This window comes from Eumetopias jubatus, unplaced genomic scaffold (assembly GCF_037043125.1).
Source record: "Eumetopias jubatus isolate StellerSeaLion01/CBP00866 unplaced genomic scaffold, mEumJub1_p1.0 scaffold_2, whole genome shotgun sequence".
NCBI classification, from domain to species: domain Eukaryota; kingdom Metazoa; phylum Chordata; class Mammalia; order Carnivora; family Otariidae; genus Eumetopias; species Eumetopias jubatus.
This window is the reverse complement of record NW_028274808.1, coordinates 202,419,448-202,440,823: the sequence shown is the minus strand read 5'-3', so window position 1 is coordinate 202,440,823 and position 21,376 is coordinate 202,419,448. Positions and strand designations below refer to the sequence as shown.

Here is a 21,376-nt window from a genome sequence, read left to right as displayed (position 1 = left end):
TCTCCTCTTGAGAGCGGGGCAGGGTGTGGGGGGGACAGGCTGGTGCCAGCAAGGGCCAGGATGTGGGGAGGCCACCTGCCCCAGCTGCCGAGGAACAGTCAGGAGTGTGGCCCGACTTCTTGATTCCCTGTCTTCCCGGTCCAGGAGTTTTCCCGTTTCCATGAAGAGATCCTGCCCATGTTCGACCGACTGCAGAACAACAGGAAGGAGTGGAAGGCCCTGGCTGACGAGTATGAGGCCAAAGTCAAGGCCCTGGAGGAGCAGAAGCAGCAACAGGAAGACAAGACAACAGCCAAGAAAGGTGTGGGCTGCGGGCACGTGGTTAGTCCCCGCGTATGGGGAAGTGTGCGAAGGGCGGGCACGTGGTTAGTCCCCGCGTATGGGGAAGTGTGCGAAGGGCGGGCACGTGGTTAGTCCCCGCGTATGGGGAAGTGTGTGAAGGGCGGGCACGTGGTTAGTCCCCGCGTATGGGGAAGTGTGCGAAGGGCAGGCACGTGGTTAGTCCCCGCGCGGAAGTATGCGAAGGCACGGAGGCTAAACCAGAGCCGAGTCTGGCGGACAGGCCGGTGGCAGAGGCGCTAGGGCTGATGAGCTGGGTTCCTCCCTGCAGAGGCATCGGGCCTGTGGGCACAGCGCAGGCAACAGCCCGGACTGCAGGATCTCCTTGTTCCTCGCCAGACTCTCATTTTCTCTAACCAAGTAACTATTTGAATGTTACTTCCTTGATAAAGGGAGGAAACATGGGGAACTCTCAGCAGCTCTTTCTCCCACCACCAGGCAGCAGTTTTCTCCTAATTAACTTAGGAAAATCTCCACTTCCATCTACCCTCAGAAACCAAACAGAAGACCTAAGGACGCCCATCTGACTCCAGCTCAGGTCATGATCTCGGGGTCCTGGGTCGAGCTCCACAGTGGGCTCTGCACTCAGCAGGGAGCCTGCTTCTCCCTCAGGCCCTCGCCCTGCTTGTGCGCACGTGCTCACTCTCTCAAATAAATGAATAAAATCTTAACAAAAACAAAACAAAAACAGAAGACCTAAAAAAAGAAATTAAGTGAGCTGAGTCAAGCGTACATGACACCTTTCCCTGTACTGTGTCACAACCTTGGTTTACCTGCTCAGCCCCCACCCCCGTGTCCTGCTGTGGGACTGTGGCTCACGTGGCCGCATCCTGAGGGGTCGGCACACCCCCACGTGGAATCCCTGATGTTGTTGCCATGGTACTTGCCCGCGCGTGGCCACCTCAGCCCTGGGACTTCTGTTGCTATTTCCTGCTGTGGGGAGGAAACCGATGTCCAGACGGTTCTGGGTTTGTGGGGGCCAGAACTAAAAGTGTCACAAGGACAAGGTAAGAAAGGCTGAGCCCTGGCTAATCGGCTTAGGCTGACCACAGGCCCCACGCTCTGCCCTTCCTCCCACGGGGCTGGTCGAGGCCGCTGGTCAGAAGGGGCGGGGCCGGTGCACAGCCCTCACCATCTTCTCTCTCTTGCAGTGGGCACAGAGATTTGCAACGGTGACCCCGCACCCAAGTCTTCGACCTGCTGCATCCTGTGAGCCGGTCCGTGTGTTCTGATGGCGCCCGTCTGTTCACCCGCTGGGACTCCACCTCTAACTGCTTGCTACAGGAGCTTAAGAAGCCCAAGAAAATGAAGACAATTTTGGATGTTTTGAAATTTTTTTAAGATTTATGTTTTTATAAACTAAAGTCAACTATGAATACACAGTTTACCGTACTTTACACTCATCCATCTTTTGGGTACACAGCAATACCACAGAGATGTTTGGAAAGGGTCTGTGAACTGCGAGTCGGAAAGCACTGGCTGAAACCCACCTGCACACGTATCACGTGTATTTGGGTAGATGAGATACAGAGATGCTGTTGCCTGTCTGGTTAGGAGGAGATATGACCAGAAATTCAGAATAAAAAAAAAAGAAAACAAGTTGCCCTTTTCTTTAATACAGCAGAAATTATGGTGGAGGGCACATCATGTAGGGCCCATGGGAAAATTCTGCCACAAAGGTCAAGGCCAGGAGAGACCTGAGCAAAAACACATGTAGCAGCCCTCCGCATGGGGGTCAGGGGAGCACACTGCCACGGCTGGGGTCTGCCCAAGCCCTTAGTGTTTGTGCACCAGCACAGCCGGACCCAAACACAAGGCTCACATGTGAAACAGGTACTCATTATCTGGTAGAGCTCCAAATCATTTGTTCCCAACACTGCACACAACCCCACAGCAAACACCTCAGCTGCCTGATTGGGCTGGTTGTGGAAAGGCCAGTTCAGATGCCACTCAAGCCCGCCTCCAGAGCTCCGGAGCTCCAGAGCTCCAGAGCAGGTGGTGAGGGGAGAATGGGGAGGGAGGACCCACCCCCCACAGCCATCCAGTCACAGGAAAGAGGCAGTTCGCATCTCAGCGGGGACACCTGGTGACAGGCCATGATCAGGGCCAGGCCATCCTCCCAAGGGACTCTGCACCAGCCAACCTGAAGGAACCGAGCTGGGCTCATGCAACCTTCACCTGAACTAAAACCAAGGGTTTAAAGTGCTTATCCGCTGCTTCTCATCTTCCCCCTCACATCTGCAAATGAATTCATTTTATCAACAAAACTTGGGCTCAGGGAAATTTGCTCAAGACCTAGGGCTGGGAAACAGCACCATTCCAACACTAGGCCTCAGAGGCTGGAAGAGCTCAGCCAGGCGGGGCAGAACCTGGCTGTCAGCTCAGCAAGAGCCCAAGCCCACTACAGAGCTTTATGCAGCACCCCAGCCTGATCCCCAAAAGCTCACGGGCCTTCCTCCCCCCGCCCCCCGAGAGGGGGATGAAGATCCAGGTCCCCGGCATTTGCACTGCCCATCAAGGGTCTGGGCTCACTGAAGACAAAGCAGCAGCCACAATACCCAAGCTGGCTGAGTGGGGTATAAACTGCTCCCTTTGGGGCTCCCCAGTCGGACACCCCAGAGAACAGGTGACAGAATTTCTGTGTTCCCGGCCCATCTGTGCACTGCCCCCTGGGTCTGTGATGGGTGCCCAGTTCTTCTGAAACCCACGCGCCATCCCCACCCCACAGAAATGGAGGATAGAGCACAACTGCTGAGCTGGGGTCCGGCAATCAGACAACTGGCGACAGTAAAGGAGAGCATCAAACACAGAAAGCTTTATTCGTCCACACCACTCCAGAGAAAGGCAGGCTCACTTTAGTATGCTGTCGTCTTGGGCTGAAAGGTTTAAAGGAAAACACTTGTGTTATTACACGCTCAGGCAATCCAAAAGGACCACTTCACACGTGCAGAGCTCAACAACCCAGGACCTAGCTACAGTGGAGAGCCCGACCATGCTCTGCCTCAACTCTTGTCCCTGCACACTCCAACTGGAGCCTGCCACAGCACTCAGTGGGGGATGCGTACCCGGTTCCGGTCCTGTGGGCCCTCTGAGGGTGGCACATTCCCAGACAACTGACCTCCAAGGCCTAGGGACCTGGTGGGCCTTGCCCAAGGCAAGGTGTCCCCGTGTCCCCCAACATCCACGGCCCTGCTGCATCTCTCCCTGCCGCAGAGGACCCACTGGCCAGTGCTAGAAGAGAGGAGGCAGCTCCGAGCCCCCACTGTGGGGTGCACCTGAAGCGGCACCTGTATGTTTCTCAAGTCTGGGCAGAGGACAAAGCCGCAAGATGCACTAACTCCAGTACCTTCTGCCAGTTCTCTCTCAATCCGTTTCCGTTCATCCTGCTGCCGCTTCTCCTCAGCGGCTACCCTCCGCTCCTCTTCTGCCCGAGGTTTCAAGTAACCTGTGTAAGGAAAGCACGAACATGGGTAGGTACCTTCAGTGTCTTCACCAACACGCTGCATAAAAGGAATTTAGTGCATGTGAACGCCTGATGCATGTGCTCTCCGCTCCTTTCCTTCCAGGTGGACCAAGGCCTGACCTCCTCAGCCAAGAGCCCAAGCCGGAGGGCAGCTGCAGGGCCCCGCCGGCCAGCACTCCAGATGCTCCACCAGATGCCCCACCACCTCACGGCACTTCTCGGCTCAGCAATCTAGGCCACCAGAGGCTGCTCACGTCTGACCGCAGCACTCCCCCGACACCCACTTGGCACCCCAATTTTCAACAAGAGCTAGCCGTTTTCCAGCTCCCGGGGGTTGGCCAGCATCAGAATGCACCTTGGGTCCTGACCACCTGCGCTAATCCCAAAGCAACCTACACACCTGCCGCGGCCCCGCTCAGGGATCAAACTTGCTCGGGTTTCTGGGGCTGGGGCCTCCCAACCCTGCCCCCTTTCCTGCCCTTCGCTGAGGCAAGAATGGCTCTGGGGAGCCCCCCCCCGGCTGTGAGAAGCCCCAGTGCTACCCCTGCCTTGGGCCAAGACAGCGGCGCGGCCACCCGCGGTCACTCACTGTAGCGCTTGGCTCCGTACGCCACGCCGAGGAACAGGGCGGAGTAGCGGCCGAGCTGCGGGCAGAAGACGGTCAAAGGCGGGGCAGCGGGGTGCGGGGTGGGGGGTGGAGTCCCGGGAGCGCGGGGCCTGGGAGGATCCCCAGCCCGCGAGGTCGGGGGGCGCAGGAAGGGAGTCCCGGAAATGCGGGGTCGGTGTGGGGCGGACAGGGAGGTCCCCAGACCGTGGGGTCGGGGGACGCAGGGGGGTCCCGGGAACGCGGGTCCCGGGGAGGGGGTTCCCAGCCCGCGGGGTCGGGGGTGCAGGACGGGGGTCCCGAGAGGGCGGGGGGTGCGGACGGGGGCGCGTGTCCCGGGGAGGGGGTTCCCAGCCCGCGGGGTCGGGGGTGCAGGACGGGGGTCCCGGGAGCGCGGGGGGTGCAGACGGGGTCGGGGGTGCAGGACGCGGGTCCCGGGGAGGGGGTTCCCAGCCCGCGGGGTCGGGGCCGTAGGGCGGGGGTCCCGGGAGCGCGGGGGGTGCGGACGGGGGCGGGGGTCCCGGGCTCCCTGGGGTCGCGCACGCGGAGCCGAGCACCCGGCGACGGCCGCACAGCCTGGTTCACCTTGATGAGCGGGGAGACCTGCACCGGCGGCACCATCTTGTCCGTAACCTTCACGCCGGAAGTACAATCTGAGGAGGACGCTGCAAGGGCCCGGAAAGCTGCGGAGGCGTAAAAGCGTACAAGGGCGAACGCATGCGCCGTCGGCGGCGAACAGAAGTAGGACTGCGCCCTCGGGTGGATGGAGGTGAAACAGCGTGCGCCGCTCGGGCGGGGACCACACCGGGCGCGCGGCTCGGCGATCAGCTGCGCATGCGCGATTGCGCGAGAAGCAGGTGTCGGCTGGGCGGCGGGGGCGGGTTTTGCCCAGGGTGTGAAACCCGGCCTACCCTCGTGTTCTCTGCAGCCCCTGATGTTGTCAGGCCAGGTTGAGCACCAATGGAGCCCGCCCATTATAGGTCCGAATATTTGAAAACTATAAGTCAGGCTCACAAAATGTAAATTAGATGGCTCTTTATCCTCCTGCAGTGTCTGGGCTCTCCTGTCAGGGCCGGCGAGTCGGGGAAGGAGCCCCCACTCCCGCGCCGCGGCTGAAGAGGCCCACGGTCACCCCAGGTCAGCTGCCATGACCGCCCAGGAAGGGCCCATGGTCCAGAAAGGGGTTCGAGGTTTTGAGCTGAGAATCCAGGGTCCAGGGACTAAGTGTGACCTGAGCGCAGGCCCCCTTGCCCCAGGCCTCTCACCCAGTAGAGGCGAGGGGAGGGGTTGTGGCCAACCCCTCTGGACTCAGGCCAGGCTGATCATGGTGGCCTCAGAACCTCTTCCTGGGACGGCACTGCCTCAGGTGCCCCTTACAGCTGCCCTTGCCCCCAGTCTCAGTCCCCTCCAGCAGAGCCAGGTTTCCTCACTGCAGGAGCCTCTCCAGCACAGGGGGCTGGAGTCTTCCTGGGAAGAGCACACTAGTAGAGCCTGCTCCCTGACTCCTGCCTGCAGTCCCAAGCTCCAAGGTCCACCTCAACCAGGGCCTCAGGGACCACTGAGCCCCCAGATGGGCCCCCTCATTCTCTCGCTTCTGCTACTCACCGTGGGCAGGGGTAGGAGGCCACACCTGCGAGTTACTCTGTCGCACTCTGTCCCGCTTCTGTGCTTAGCTCTGGCAAAGACATGACCAGGTCAGCCCCAGGTGTGCAGAGGGGCCACCCAAAGATGGAGCAGTGGTGGCCAGACAGCTTCCCAACTGTGTTGGCTGTGCAGACCCACGGTTCCCAAAGCAACCAGGTGTGTGTTGGGGGCAGGGGGGTGGTCTGGAAGGAGGACCACTCATCCCCTGGTCCCTGCACTGCTCCAGAAAGAAGCTCCCTGAGAACCAGAGCTTGGGGCTCACTAGGGCCCCCGGTATGCCAGAGGGGAGCCCACTTTTCCTTAGTCTCCCAAACCCTCCTGTTTCCAAAGAGAACTTAACGATAAATCTAAAGAGAATGGAATACAGAGATGAAAACCGCAGGGCACAAAGCAGTTGCTCAGTAAATCTGCATGGAAGGGAGTTTCTTCCAGCCTCCTCCAGGGTCCTGGGCAGAGCCTGTTTTCTCTGCAGCTTGCTCTGGAGTCCTGGCTCTAGGCCTCCGGCTGGGAAACTGGAAAATCGCCTGTGTTGTTTCCTGGGCTGAGGGTGGGAACAGGGAGGCCCATCCTATAGGACCACCAGGCCCTTCTCTGAGTTCTCTGAGGATCCCTGCCTGATGCCATCACTGGTGCCTCTGCCAGGCGTGGGGTTGGGGTAAGTCCTTCCCAAGCCCCCTCATTGCTCCCTGAGGAAGCTGTAAGCACACACTGACCCCACAGGACACAAAATAAACCTCTTCAACCAAGATGCCATGCGGTAATGCTGAGTGCACAACCCCCACTCCCACCCCACCCTCATTCTTGCCCTTGAGCATCTAGGCAGATGACCTCAGGTGACAAATATGTTTTCCCTTCCCTGGATATTAAAATAAACAAGACTCCTCAGCAACTCCTGCTTCCAGAATCAAAAATAAGTGTCTCTTGGGCTGAAGGTGAGGCCAAGGTGCTGGTAGGGGACCACCTAATGGTAGCTTCTAGTGGGGCGGGGTAGGGGGACCAGTGGGGGACACACATGCCCATATACACATGGGGAAGACCCCTGAAGCTGGGGGAGACTCGCTTTGGCCCTGGGCCCTTCCTGAGGGCTGAGGGGGTTCCCACCTGGCTCAGGACACTGGAACCGCCTGCTGACACCTCTGCACCTGTCAGGGCCAGCTGTCCACTTTGAATCCTGATATTCTCCCTGGAGCCAGGCTCCATGGCTATCTTTAGTGCTGCCAACCCAGAAAACCTCCCCAGGGGCTCTGCCAGTGTCTTCTGGCCTTCCCCACACCAGGGGCCTTCTGAGCACAGATCCTGCATGTCTTCCCTTCTCAATGTTGTGGTCCCAATCCTACAGCCCTGCTAGGGTCTCTCCAAGCATCACAGTCAGACCCTGCCCAACTGGGAATGCAGCCCAGCCCAGGTCTCCCACGTTAGTCACATGTTCTCCCTCTGGGAGTCCTCCAGGCTGAACCCAAGGGAGCCCCCAGGTCCCTGCAGTGGGTCATGCCTCCCCAAGTTCCTCAGGGTGTCTGTTGTCCCATACTCAGTGCAGGCAAATGGTGGTCTGCCCCTGGGATCACATGTGGCAGCACCTCAGAGGTGTCATGTGACTGAAGGGGTGTGCCCCTGGGGGCAGGACCCCTGCCATGGTGGCACTCACAAGCGATGTGGTTCCCAGATGTGCCCTAGGGGACCCCTGCTGCTGATGCCTCCCCCACCCCCACCCCCGCCCATGGTACAGGAACAAGGGGCTCTGAGGGCTTGTTCTCCAGGTGTGAAACTGCAGTCCTGACTGCCCTCTTCATTCTACCCCCAGGCCTTCTCCTTCTGCTCAGCCTATAGACCCCCATCCTTTCCTGCCCCTAACCTGCACTCCCCACAACCCAGGACTAGGGCACCCAGCCCCTGACCCTGTGGTGACCTCTAGTATCTGGCACCAGGTGTCCCCCCCAGAGTCTGCCTGCTGGCCTCTGCCTGCTGGGCCATGATGTAGTGGGGAATTTGGCCCAGGGCCCAGCCCATCTGGATGGCCTTCCATCCCAGAAATGTTATCCCTACTCTGTGCCACGCAAGGAGCTCGCTGCCATGGGGATACCTAGGGCCCTGGGACTTTTCTGCCACTGAAGCAGAGAGGTGAGGGCACACACAACACGCTCAGAGAACACTTGCTCACCAGCCTCCAAGGCCACTCACAGTGACTTTGTGCAAATCTCGGAAAGGTACTCCTTCTTTTGGCTCCTGCAGCCGCCCAGGTCCTCATGCAGGTGGCCCTGGAGATGCACAGGAAACAGGAGAAAAAAGCCTTCTTGGTGAGCTGCCTGGGAAGCTGGGGCCCTGCTGGGCAGGGCAAGATGGCAGCATCTGAGTCACCCGCCAGGTGCCAAAGCTCACTCTGCAGTTGTCCGGTCCCCAGGGTGGCCCTGGGCCTATCCTTGTAGGGAGCGGCAGCCGGAGTCTGAGCTGTCCTGGGGGACTGAGTAGGAGCTTAAGACAGGTGACCTGGGCAAGGAGGGCACAGACCATCGCATCAAGCAGACCCACGCATGGTGAGTGTGGCCAGCAGGCCACCGGGGCAGGATCGAGTGTGAGCGTGCATGTGTTTGTGCACTGTGTGCATTTGTGACTGTGCGTACACGTGTGTCGCCTACGTGAGTGTGTTCTGTGCGAGTGTGTGTGCACAAGAGTTAGGTTTGTTTACATGAGTAAGGGTGTTAGGTGGGGAAGATCTGTGCCCCATGGCTGCCTCAGTGACATCTGGGGCTGGAAGATGGAGGGTCCTGGCCGTCACACTGGAGGGATTCCTAGAACTGGCCCACCCACCTGCTGGCTGCTTGCACAGTCCGTTTGCTCCTTGGACATTCAGGCCCAGCTGGTTCCTGGCTGGATGGCAGATGGAGCAGGGCAAAGCTCAAGACAAGCCCTGGGTACAGTGCTGTTAGGGCCTTGTCAGGGCTGCCCCAGCCCAGGGACCCAGGCTTGGGGTCCCCCGGGAGCCCCTAGTGCCATAGTCCTCTGTGTTGTCTTCCAAAACACCAGCCTGGAGACCCCTCAGCCTTGGTGTTCTCACATTAGGCCAGCAGGAAGACTAAGAAGAAGGAAGGGGGTGGCCTACGGGCCCAGAGGGCATCATCCAACGTCTTCTCCAACTTTGAGCAGACCCAGATCCAGGAGTTCAAGGAGGTGAGGCTTTGCTCTTGCCCCAGGGCCCCTCCACCCAGTAATTCCTGCCCAAGGGGTCTCCTGAATCATAATGCAGGTGGCCAAAAGACCCTACGTGAGCCTCACTCCAGAGCCGGTGAGAATAGATGCCCGTCCCAACATGGTGTGGCCAGCCTGGCAACCCAGTGACCCTGGCCTCGGTTTCAGGCATTCACACTAATGGATCAGAACCGAGATGGCTTCATCGACAAGGAGGACCTGAAGGACACCTACGCCTCTCTGGGTAGGTGCCGTGGGACAGAGCTCTCTAGAACCCACCTCAGAATGTCCTCCAGTCCTGGAGAGCTTTGCTCTGTACCTGGGCCTTACAGGCTGACCTGACATCCCATTCCCCATGGGCTGCGAGGATGTGGGCTGGGCCTCCCCTAGGGGAGAAATCCCTCTGGTTTGATCAGGGCATCACAGGGTGGGTGGCACAGCCCAAGCATGGGTATCCTGGATGGGGAGGTTGGGACCAAAGCTCCAGGGAGGGGCTAACACCCCAGAGGGACACCACTGCATGGGGAGGCTGGTCCTCCTTCCCCCAAGCATGGTAAGGAAGCCCAGAAACAGACCTTGGAGAGGACGTGGAGGCCGGATCATGCTCCTCTGAAGAGCCAAAGGCTGGGCCCTTCTCCCTCAACTTCCCATATGGGGGCATGTTCTCAGCCTGAGGCAATCCCAGGGGAGAACGGGTAGGTTTCTTTCCTCTGGGCCCCCTTACACCCAGGTAAGCAGATCACAGGTCTTCCTAGGCTCCACGCATGGCCTCTTCCTCCTCCTCAGCTGCCCATCTCCCCAGGGTTTGGGGTTCTGCTGACATGCAGACCTGGGCCACCACACCTGGGCCAAGTATCCCCCCATTGGCTCACCTCCCTCCTTCTGGCCTCCCCAACTTTGAATGATGGAGGTGGGCAACCAGTGGGGACAGCAGACACACCAACAACAGGACAGCCAGGGGAGGTGTGACATTCCTGCCCCTGCCTTGTGTCGGTGACAGGCAAAACCAACATCAAGGATGATGAGCTGGACGCCATGCTCAAGGAGGCCTCAGGGCCCATCAACTTCACCATGTTCCTGAACATGTTTGGGGCGAAGCTGACGGGTGAGAGCCATGGGGTGGTGAGCACCATGGGTCCAGGCTCCTCCCTGGCTAGGGGCAGCCCTCAGGCCAGTCTGCCAAGACAGACTGTTAGCTCCTAACACTTAGAAATCCAGATATTTCACATAAAAATCCAGATTTTCAGATTTGCTGAAAAGCCCTAGGACCTGACATTCTGGTATCCGCATCTGTGGGTCACACACCCAGGGGGCACATGAGCTCAACCTTCCTCCTGTCTGCTTCGTGGTGGTAGCCTTTGTCCTTCACTCATTGAGCACTCACTCCACTTTTGGGCCTGGGCAGGATTCTGGGGACCCCCAGAGTAGTCCCCTCAGAGTGGGAGCTGCAGGGTCTCCCAGTGCTCAGGAGCTGGAGGGTCATTCAGGCCAAGCCCTGGGGTGGCCCAGAGCAGGACTGGAGCCCTAAACAGCCCATGATTCAAGGGCTTTTGTGGGCAGGTACGGATGCCGAGGAGACCATCCTAAATGCCTTCAAGATGCTGGATCCCGATGGCAAAGGCAGCATCAACAAGGACTAGTGAGTGTGGCTACAGGCACCTAGGCATCTCCCCTGAGGGATGCCAAGCCTACCTCCCCTCACCCAACCCCAATCTCCAGGCCTTGGGCTGCCTTGCCCCAAGATCCTGAGTCCCTCAGGGTAACTGAGGACAAAACCAGTCTTGCCCACACAGGGCTGGGCACCCAGGGACTTGGCTCGTCACCACCACTTGGACCATCACTGGGTCTTTAAGTCCTTTGGGGGGCTAAATCAGCCAAGTGGGCATATTTGGTGTACCAGGCACTTGCCTCTAATCTCCCACAGTCTCCTCCCTGCAGATGGAGCCCCCCTGCCCCAGGGGTGGTGACCCTTGATCGTGTGAGTCAGGAAAGACTCCCTGATGACCACTCCCTGGTGCCCAGGCTTTAGCCAGGCTTCTGAGAGGCACCGGTGCTGTGAGTGGGTGGGATTGAAGGGTGAGCAGACCCCCGCCTTGGGGTATCCCACAGTGGAAGAGCCAATGGTGTGAACTGACCCAAGTCATGGGGCTCCCTGGGGTCACCCCTCCAGTTCTTCCCCTGCCAATTCCTTTCTTCAGTGCAGCCTAATTTGGATCCTCCCTCCTTGTCCTCAGCATCAAGCGGCTGTTGATGTCCCAGGCAGACAAGATGACCGCTGAAGAGGTTTGGCCCACTCTGCCCTCCCCCCACTTCCTTTCCCCCATTCCCCTCTGTGAAACTCAAGGATAGCCCTTTGGGCTCCAGGGGGTGGGCAGTTAGCTAGGGGGATTCACCCTGGGCCCCCAGAGCCTGCAGCAATGGGGTGGGCAAGATACCCCGGCCCCACCCCTGGCTCTGCAGTGTGACCCCCCCCACCTCCCTTTCCCCCACCCCCAAAAGCAAAAACAACACTGGAGCTGGCTGGAGTTCAGTGCCTGTAATTCATCAGACCATTTGCTCCTTCCCCTCGTCCCTGGACCTGACTCCCCCAACCATACCGGCTTGCAGGTTGACCAGATGTTCCAGTTTGCCACCATCGATGCTGCAGGCAACCTGGACTATAAGGCACTGAGCTATGTGCTCACCCACGGGGAGGAGAAGGAGGAATGAGGGGCATCTTCCCCATCCGCACCCGGGCTGCAGCCAGTTCAATAAACATGAACCCACAAACCTGCCTGCCAGTGTCTGCAGAGGGAGAGGAGGAGGAGGGGTCCACCTGGCGGTGGGAGGGTCTGCAGGTGGGGAACCTCTGCCTGGGGGTGGGAGATGTGTCTGCTGTGGTGGGGAGAGTTTGGGGGAGGGTCCACTGGGGGTGGAAGTGTTTGCTTGGAACTGGGAGAGTCCAGAGGGGAAGGGTCTGGTGGGGGTGGGAGCATCTATCTGCCCGTAGGGCCCTCCCTCTGCTTCCCCCTCCCAGCCCAGCCTGACCCCACCTGCTGTCTTAGCACTCATGCTGGGAGTCAGGTCACTCAGTGGTCAGCAGAGGTTGAGAAAAGCTATGGGTTGGGATTCCTCAAGGAAGGCATTTCTCACAAGTGTCCATTCCAGACTGTGATGCCAGGGGCCCTCAGGACACTCCCAATCCCTCCAGCTCCCCACCCCTTGTCCCTCCTGCCAGGTCCATCCCCCACACGCTGCTCCTGCACCAGCCACCACCCTGGGTCTGGCCTGGCCACTGGGGCACCTGCCTGGCCAGTGGCTATTTGTCCACACAGCACCAGCAGTTCATCCTGTAGCTACGGGGTCTCCCCTAGGCCATCCTGCTGTGCTCTGGGTGTGCCAAGGACTCCAAGGCCCTCTGGCATCTGCTGGATGCTGTCACCCTGTGACCAGAGCCTACCCCTTCTGGCCTCCCCTTCATGTCCCCAGGACCACTTCTTGATGCGCCAACTGCTCTTTTGGCTTCCAGAACTCTGCAGGGACCCCTGTGACCTCTCTGCAAGTCCTGAGGGCTCCAGCGGCTCAGGGCTCCCCCGAATAAGCAGGTAGGGCCAGGAGAACAGCTCTAGGAATGAGTTGCCCCTGAGCTTCCTACGGTCCCTGCTGGAGGTCGTGGGGGTGTGGCCGAGTGGAGCCTCAGGGGGTGGCTGCCAGGCAGGGCACGTGATCTGCAGCCTCTGGGGACGTGTCCTCCTGGATGGAGTGGCTCTCATTGGCCTCAGCCTGTCGGCGCCGGTACTGGGTATGGAAGAAGAACACCAGGAAGCAGCTGAAGAGGGTGCACAGGCCAGCCATCAGCAGCATGGACACTGAGGAGACACAGCCCAGCTCTGTTCTGAGGCTTGCCCAAGCAGCCAGAGCTCCCCACCCCTGACCCAGAGTAGCCACAGAGCTGGCAGAGCCCCAACTGACCCCACTAGCCATGACCAGAGAGTGCCCTGGAAACAGGCCCTGAGGGCTGTTCAGGTGTGGTGAGCTCCAAGGTCACCAGTACGGAGTCTGCAGATGTGGTCATCCTCACCCCCGGGTCTCTCGGCCTCTCTGTCTCCTTCCCTGATCTCATTTTAAAACGACTCACATGTTTAAACGTTGGGCTTTCACCAGGGTCTCAGGGCTGCTCCCACCATAGTGAGCCTTGGAGGGGAAAGGTCAGCCTTGTTGCCCTACAAACCACCCCCCCCGGCATCCCCGCCCCTTGGGTGCCCTGCACACGCCAAGGAGAGCGAAAGGTGCCAAAAGAAAGGGGCCCATGGAGGGGAGGTTCCAGGGCTGGAGAGGGTGGTGGGGAGCCCAGGCACTGACCTCCTCGCTTGTGCCCTTAGGGGCTCTATGCAGGCGGGGGCACTCACCCATCCAGTCGAGTGGGCCCTGGCCATCCTGGCAGGTGGAGATGGACGGCTCTGCACGACGTGTGGTCAGGCCAGTCAGCAGGACCATTACGAGCACACCCTCGGCCTGCCTGGACAGCCACAAGGCCTTCAGCCCTGCCCTGGGCACCACTCAGTACTCACAGTGCCATTGGTCACTCTGAGGGCAGTGTCCTGTTCTGGCCAATGTGGGACACAGCAGCCAGCCCGGGACAGCACACAGCTCAGAACGTGGTGGCCTCTGCCCGAGCAGGCAGGCTACCCACTGTGTAGCTTGGGGCAGGGCGAGGAGAAGGTCTCTGGGGTACCCAGGGAAGTGGTGGAGGGACAGACACTCACCCTAGCACGATGACCAGGCCTGCCGCTGCACCCTCCCCCACAGGGAAGGAGCACTCAACGGCGAGCTCCATGGCAATGGGCGCCACCGAGAAGCCAAAGAACCCCAGCAGTGAGCAGAGGGTGGCCAGTGCGAAGGTCTGTCCCTGCAGCTGAGACACCTGAGGGGCAGCGAGCCACACAGAGGGATGGGGCAGCAGTCAGAGTGCACAGCCCTGGACACCCAGGCCCAGCCAGTCCCTGAACCAGCACCCTCTCTCAGCTGAGCAGGGAGCAGGGATGGGGCAGCGCCCAGGGTCAGGGGACCACTCCCGTGGACAGTGCCCAAGCCTGAGAAGGTCTGAACGTCTGCTTTGACCCATTTGTCAGCTGCCCTGCCCCAGAGCATCCCACCTGCATGCCTGTAGGGTGGTCTTGGTTCAAGGGGACTCTCACCAGGGCAAAGGCCACGCAGACCATGGAGGTCAGACAGAAGCCAATCTTGACAGCTTCAATGAAGTGTTTCGTCCGGTCCACATACAGGCTGAGAACCAGTGCCCCCAGGACTCCAAACCCAATGAAGAGAGCCCCGCAAAGGCCTGCAAATTCCTGGAGGAGAGGAGGTCAGGGGCGCCCCATCATTGGGTCACGGTGCTACCAGGGCCCCAGGAGAAGAAGCCCATCCTCAGGGCATACGCCATCACCGAGAAGCCCATGGCAGGGTGACATGGAAGGCTCAGCTGCATGGTTAGCCGTGAGTGAGGGACAGCATGTCCTCCCCTGCAGGTGCCTCTTTCCTGTGGCACCCCACCCTGGGAACTCAACAATTGCTAAAGGAAAGGGTCTCAGGGCCTGTGTGCTCCTCATGAGTTGGGAACACACCAGGCCTGAATCCCACACCCAGGGCTGATGCCAGACAGCAGAGGGCAGGGCCAGAGATGCTATGAGCAGAGCAAGGCCCTCCCAATCTCCAACTATCAGAAGAGGACCCTTCCCTGGAGACCCGCAGGGTTGGGCCATCCTGAGTGCGGCATTGGGAAAGATAGTGAAAAGCACCACACAAAACCCCAGTACCTCTTTGGGCACCACCACCACCCCTCCCCAGGGCCACAACCCCACCATCAGACTGTATTTGGCACCTGACACAACGTTTCACACACAACATCTCAATACCACCCACGAGCAGAGGTTACCCTGTCCAGGCATCGGAACCCAGTGTCTGGGGCAGACAGCCTTCAGGGTAACAGTAATGGCCCCCCAGCCCCTCCTTGCACAGGAGAGGGGGGCTGGGTGGAGCCAGCACTCACGTTGGAGTAGCCCTTCACACAAAGGACCTGCTCCAGGAGGACCGAGAAGCTGGAGAAGATGCCGATGCCGCCCCCGAGACACACGGCGAGGATGATATAGGCTCTGTTCCGCAAGAGCTGGAGGACAAGACACCGTTCAGCAAGGAGCCCCAGCGGGGTACTCAGGATACCCCAGCAGGGCCTGGCCTGTCCCCCCTCCCTCCTCAGCCTCCTCCCTGCACCAGATCACCCCCGCCCTGGATCCCACAGCACGAACCAGCTTCAGCCCGTCCAGGAACTTCTCTGAGGTGGAGTGGGCGGCCCCTGCAGAGGGTGGGCTAGGAGGTACACTCTCCCAGAGGCAGGTGATGGCCAGGAGACAGGCGAGGCCGGCAGGGATGATATAGATGCCCAGCTGGGGAGAGGGCATACCTGAGTGTGTGTGTGTGTGTGCGCGCGCGTGTGTGTGTGTGTGTGTGCGCGCGTGCGTGCACGCACATGCACATGAGGGCTTCACACCACTGTTCTGGGCACACTGCCCCCTTGCCAGCCATCCCTAGACAGACAAAGGCGAGCCCCAGGGCCTGCTTTGCTTTGTTTCCCCTAGAACACTGGCTTTCAAAATATCACCCATAGATGACTCCCACAGTCACGCCAACCCTCTCCCAGGGCCCCAGACTCACCCATCCAACCGCCAACTGAACCTTCCTGCCCCAACACGTGCCCAGCTGCACAGCTGGAACCCCCTGCCCTTCCAAACCTGGCCTGAGCCTGCCCCCACTCCCCAACCCGACCTACCTGGACACTGCAACCACGCCTTTGGCTCCCCGAGCCTTTGGACCAGGTCAAATCACTCTCCCCTTACATACTCCCAGGGTTTCCAATGCCAATCACCTGCCCCCTGGGTTGACCCTTCCCTCCATCCTTCCTTTGCTCAGCAGACACACTGGCCTCTGGCTGCAGCCCCCACCCCTCCCCCTCACATCCACCTCAGGCATGTGGGAAAATCCTATGTGCACCAAGCGCACTTGCCGATGTGGTCACAGGGAGGGGCACGTGCACACTCACAGACAGGTGCGGGCACACTTGCACATGCACATAAACACACATGGACGCACACGCATACATGCGCACATACACACGCGTGTGCATGTACCCCATGCGCTCCCTCACCATCATGGGGATACCCTCCTCCTTCTTCACCAGGGCAGGTGATAGCAGGTTGGCCACCAGGATGCCCAAGGGGTTTGCTGGATGGACAGACGGAGACACGTGTCCGCTCAGCCATGGCCAGGCCTGGTCCCCAGCCCACAGCCAGAGGCCTTTGCCCTCTCAGAGCTGGGAGTGCAGAGGTGCCGGGACCCACTCACTAAGCCACAGAAGACCATCAGCCTCACCCCTGCCACTCACACATGGTGCCGATCATGTTGGCCGTGGCTCGCTGGTGCTCTGGGAACCACAAGGCAGCCAGCTTGGCTGGAGAGAAGATGACCAGGGTCTGTGCCAGGGCACAGAGGCTCTGCCCACCCATGAGGAAGGGAAATGGGTCCTGGATCTCGATGAACAGGAAGGCCAGGGTTCTGAACACACTCCCAGCAAAGTTCAGCCATGCGCACACGATGGTCTGTAGGGATGGGGTCAAAGCACTGCCTGGCCAGCCCAGACTCCCCTCCCAGCACCCTGACCCCTGCCCTGCCACCCGAATGGAGACCCCCGGGGAAGAAGCAATGGCTCTTGAGCCCTGACTCAAGGACCCTGCCCCCATCTAGGACAGAGCCCTGGCGTGGGGTCTAACTCACTGCCCAGCGGAGCCCAACAGAGTCCAGAACCCAGATGGCCACCACACCAGACGGGATGGACGCCACAAGGTAGATTAGCGAAAGCCAGTTGATCTGCTTGGTGGAGAGCAAGAAGTGGTGGGCAATCGTGTCGGCCACGGGCGCGAAGCTGAGCCACAGCTGTGGATACACACTGGTGTCAGACCACAGGGCAGGTGCCACAGACACCCCAGCCACCTGCTGTCCCAGGCTTGGCCAGCCAGCCTGAGGGAGACAGTGTCTGGCAGTCCCATAAGGGCCAGGGTCGTCACCTAGTCACCTCTGAGGGAATGCACCAGGTGGGGGGGTCAGACAGTGTGCCTGGGATAAGGAGCAGCACCATCCTGCTGACATGGTCCTAGTGGTTAGACAGAGGCTGAAGGTCGTCACCTAGTCACCTCTGAGGGAATGCACCAGGTGCGGGGGTCAGACAGTGTGCCTGGGATAAGGAGCAGCACCATCCTGCTGACATGGTCCTAGTGGTTAGACAGAGGCTGAAGGTCGTCACCTAGTCACCTCTGAGGGAATGCACCAGGTGGGGGGGTCAGACAGTGTGCCTGGGATAAGGAGCAGCACCATCCTGCTGACATGGTCCTAGTGGTTAGACAGAGGCTGAAGGTCGTCACCTAGTCACCTCTGAGGGAATGCACCAGGTGCGGGGGTCAGACAGTGTGCCTGGGATAAGGAGCAGCACCATCCTGCTGACATGGTCCTAGTGGTTAGACAGAGGCTGAAGACCTGGCCAGGGCCTGCAGGACCATGAGCCCCACCAAAACTGACGCTCCAAGAAGGCCTGGAGGGCTGTCAGAGAGAGGCTGACGACTACGGGGGGAAGAGAAGCTCTATATGGTGAGTGGGCATGAAGGGGTCTAGACCAGGGGCTGGGCGGCACTGGGGCCTGGGAGGGTAGGAAAGGGGGTCCTGATGAGGGGAGCTGGTGGCCCTGCCACCCCAGTCACGTAGATGTGTAGACTGCCCAGATGGCTGGGCAGAGGAGCACATTTGGGTGGACACTCAGTGTCTATGGTGCACACCCAAGTAGGTAAGGGTAGGAAGTGGGGTGGGCCTGGGGCCACCGAAGGGATAGTGCAACGGATGTCTCCATGGCGGGGAGAGAGCACAGAACGAGGCCCAAAGGTATCTCCAGCTTGTCTAGAAACTCAGCGATTGAGTCTCAGGTGGAAACACCTGGATTGTGTGCTGGCCCTGCCCATGGCCAGCCCACCTGTCCTACAGGAGGTAAGACCCTCCCTGACAGCCGGACAAGTGACATTCCCCAGCCCTAGGTGCTGTGAGAGGAGGGACTCTCCAAGGCAGGAGAGAGAAGGGAAGCAGGCCAGGGATGGACCAAAGACAAAAGTACCACAATTCAAAGTTCACAATCACCGCAACTCTGTGAGACGGGGAATGCAGAAGCTGGCCCCAGACCACACCCTCTGTGGTGAGGCGGGTGAGAGCCAGGCTTGCTGACCCAAGCAAATACTGACTGCAGAGCCTCACATGACAGAGAACTCGGGCAACAGCTGCCTTTTCTTCCTTTTTTCTTTTTTAGGGTCAAAGCAGAGGACAGATCTCTTCCAGGTACAGAAAGAGACCCCATGCAGGTCCAGCTGCTTCCTGCCCAGCCTGATCCAGCAGAGAGAAAGCGTGGTATCTGTTCTCTAAACCCGCCCTGCTGAGCCAAGCCTAGTCCTTGTTCCTCCCCAAGTCTGTGGCCGGCAGAGCAGAGACAGGTCTAAACTGTGCCAGACAACAATGTGTCCCCAGTGCAAAAGAATTCCCTTCAACCTGCTCCCAGCCACCTCCCTTTGAGCGTGCTGATAGCTGCCCCGCATGCTGGCCCCTGCCCAGACCACTGGGCTGTCTCCTCACACCACTTTGGGGCCCCCCAGACCTCACTCCAGGCACTGCTCCACCTGCCTCTGACACTGCCCTCTCAGAGCCTGGGACCTTTGGTCACCCAGCTGCAGACGAAGCACACAGGTGGACTTGGATGGGGTAGGACTGATGGTCAGTGCTCACTGTGGTGACCAGAGCAGGGACCACAATTCCTGGTTAGAGTCCTGTTTGCTCCATAATAACTCAGGGACTGAAGGGGAGTGAGCAGGGTGCTGCCTCAGTGTCCAAGGAGGTTCTAGAGGCCACTCATGACACCCGTCCACTCTCAGACTCATCAAAGCAGTTTTAGGGTTTGAAGGAGACCCCTGCTCTGTGTCCTTAGACCACTGCACCAAAAACCAATTCTGGCTTCCCAGCCAGCTAGACAGGGACCTGGTGGACAAGCCACAGTGGTGAGTCCCACAGAAAAAAGGTTTCCAGAGTCATAGCAGACTTCAGCCCAGGCCATGGACGCCACGTGTCACGGCACAGGGCTGGCTTTCCATACCCAGTCTGGCAAGGAAAGGAGGAAAAAGGTCCTGATCAGTTTGGAATAACATCCAAGAGTGGCTGCTGCTCAAGAACCTCCCTGAGGCAGTGTCTGCCCAGAATGTCCACACCTGCCTGCCCATCTCTGCTCATGGGTCTGCACTTCCTGATGGTCCCTCGGCTACTCACAGCCTCCCCCAGCTGTGGATCCTGCTGCCAAGGTAGCTTTTCATTACTTGATTACCTGGCGCCCAAATGCTGCCTGACCAGTCCCTGGGGTTCTGTGGCAAGCTGAGCAGTCATGGGCAGGTTCCTTCAGGCACACTTAGGAGGTAGAGGTGGCAGCACCAGGGAAGAGATATGTAGGGTGGCCCAGTGGAGCCTAGTGTGGGACAGCACCGCAGCCTGACCCCATGAGCAGGTGGCCAGGTGAGGGTCAGGTATAGGAAGACTAGCTCCAAGCCCTCCCTCCATTCAAGTGCTCCTGGGTGTCTGTCCAAGGGGCAAGGGGCTAGGGGCAGCAAAAACTTCACCCCACTGAGCGCACTGTATGTGACGGGCTGGGGAAAAGGGGGCCCAAGCCCCTGGGCAGAAATGGGGGCTCAGGGGTGAGTTGGGGAGAAGCAGGTTGGGAAGCTGGGCCCCAGTAACTGGTAGATCCTGTTCTCAGTGGCTGATCAACTGGTCTCAGGAGCTGAGTCCCTGCCAGCAGTGGGAACCATTCTAGAACAGGTAACCGGTCACTGGACACCCCAGCTGGGGAGCTATAGAGAGACTGGGTGTACAGATAAGGAAGCCTCCATACTGAGTCACAGCTCAGGTCCCGGGCACAGGTAAGCAAAGGCGGCTGGGCCCTGCCCTGCCTTGTGGAGTGGGCTCGGGAGTCTGGAGAGGGAGGGCGGGAGCCAGATCATGAGGTCTGTTGCCAGCTGTTGGGTCTTCCAGAAGGGAGTGGGGCTACTGGAAGACCCCTTTTCAGCCATGACAGTGACTCCCGCGTCGTCCTGACGCAGGACAGGGATTCTTTCGAAACCACTATAGGTCACAGGAACGAGGCTCTGACACCACGAGGACAGACGCTAGCGCCTTTTCTCCCTGTGCAGCCAGGAGAAGGGCCTCTGGAGTCCCGCGCCTCCGCACCTGCTGAGGTCGCTGGCTCCCGCCCTCCCAGCGGTCCCATTGTCCGGTCAGGGTCCTTACAGACCGAGACCCCTGGGCGCACTGGGACACGGGAAGGTGGGAGTGGCGCGATGACTCGGACTGGGGCCCAGCTCGGCCCGACTCTCCCCCGCTCCCGCTCCCGCCCCCGCCGGGAGGCTGCCCCAGACCCCTGTACCGTGGCGTTGGAGAAGTTGAGCAGGCTGAGCACCAGCAAGAAGACCCAGCGGCGCGCGTAGGCGCGGTAGCCCAGCAGCGCGCCCAGGGCGGAGGTCGCGTCGGCCCCGGGCCGGTCCTCCTCCGCTCTGGCCATCGCCCGCCGCTCCCGCCGCTGAGTTCAGCAAAGTGGCGCCTGGGCCGGGACCGCCCTGGGAGGTGGTGCCAGGCGCGCGGGGCGGGGCGCTAGGGATCAGTCCCAGCCCCGAGGGACGGCAGTCACTGCACCGCCTGGAGGGAAAGGCACCAGTTATGAAGTTAGACCCTCTCCATTAGCCAGGATGAAAGTCTCTGCCCCAGAAACAGGGACAAAGTCCCCTCGCAGGAGCCGAACAGGTCACGACCTGTGTGTGGTCCCTGAGGTGGACGCGCCCACGTGGGTGGATACAGGAGAGGGCATCCGTGAAGTCACGCAGCCCCGCAGAAGGTCCGCATTTCCTGGAAGGGGTTGTGGAAAGGTCCCCATCCACCACCACCCCCCCCTAATTCCTGCTGTCCAAACAAGGCACAAGGAGTGGCAGGAGGCCAGCATGGAAGAGGAGGCTGGGGTCAGTTTGCAAAGAGTCTCGAATCCAGAC

General features: G+C 59.9%; 4 protein-coding genes across 11 annotated transcripts in view; 2 read left to right on the top strand and 2 right to left on the bottom strand.

Moving 5' to 3' along the window:
- The window catches only part of PDE6B (phosphodiesterase 6B), a 34,737-nt gene extending 33,185 nt beyond the window's left edge, over window positions 1-1,552 (top strand). Inside the window, exons 21-22 of one of the 2 annotated variants that reach the window (XM_088020888.1) lie at window positions 145-301; window positions 1,491-1,552. In XM_088020888.1, the coding sequence (XP_087877014.1) occupies window positions 145-301; window positions 1,491-1,552 (219 nt within the window). Of the gene's footprint in view, window positions 1-144; window positions 308-1,490 lie in introns of both variants that reach the window. The other variant, XM_088020889.1, reaches the window with a different exon arrangement.
- A 1,580-nt stretch (window positions 1,553-3,132) lies between these two features.
- On the bottom strand, window positions 3,133-11,615 carry ATP5ME (ATP synthase membrane subunit e). Of its 2 annotated transcripts, XM_088021284.1 has the most exons (7): window positions 8,856-11,615; window positions 8,229-8,305; window positions 6,012-6,081; window positions 4,992-5,234; window positions 4,392-4,446; window positions 3,686-3,784; window positions 3,133-3,215 (listed from the first exon to the last, which is right to left on the bottom strand). In XM_088021284.1, exons 1-7 carry the CDS (start codon window positions 8,892-8,894, stop codon window positions 3,190-3,192), a joined length of 609 nt encoding a protein of 202 aa, XP_087877410.1. In that variant the 5' UTR covers window positions 8,895-11,615; the 3' UTR covers window positions 3,133-3,189. The 2 variants fall into 2 exon arrangements, with proteins under 2 accessions (XP_087877410.1, XP_087877411.1); XM_088021285.1 differs by lacking the exons at window positions 8,229-8,305; window positions 8,856-11,615 and having other exon boundaries at window positions 4,992-5,089; window positions 6,012-6,820.
- Window positions 8,927-11,942, top strand: MYL5 (myosin light chain 5). The gene is made up of 7 exons (XM_028097090.1): window positions 8,927-8,959; window positions 9,108-9,215; window positions 9,402-9,477; window positions 10,234-10,338; window positions 10,794-10,872; window positions 11,468-11,516; window positions 11,841-11,942. The coding sequence occupies exons 1-7, from the start codon at window positions 8,927-8,929 to the stop codon at window positions 11,940-11,942; spliced, it is 552 nt and encodes a 183-aa protein (XP_027952891.1).
- Window positions 11,755-20,915, bottom strand: SLC49A3 (solute carrier family 49 member 3). 6 transcript variants are annotated; one of them, XR_015767804.1, is made up of 11 exons: window positions 20,761-20,915; window positions 17,040-17,198; window positions 16,651-16,864; window positions 16,414-16,490; window positions 15,518-15,655; window positions 15,262-15,378; window positions 14,411-14,563; window positions 13,979-14,136; window positions 13,622-13,731; window positions 13,185-13,406; window positions 12,993-13,081 (listed from the first exon to the last, which is right to left on the bottom strand). XR_015767804.1 is itself a non-coding variant. In XM_088021280.1 (10 exons), the coding sequence occupies exons 1-10, from the start codon at window positions 20,893-20,895 to the stop codon at window positions 12,909-12,911; spliced, it is 1,434 nt and encodes a 477-aa protein (XP_087877406.1). In that variant the 5' UTR covers window positions 20,896-20,915; the 3' UTR covers window positions 11,755-12,908. The 6 variants fall into 6 exon arrangements, 5 of the variants coding, with proteins under 5 accessions (XP_087877406.1, XP_087877408.1, XP_087877405.1 ...); XM_088021280.1 differs by lacking the exon at window positions 13,185-13,406 and having other exon boundaries at window positions 11,755-13,081; XM_088021282.1 differs by lacking the exon at window positions 13,185-13,406 and having other exon boundaries at window positions 11,755-13,010.
- Window positions 20,916-21,376: the final 461 nt, after the last annotated feature.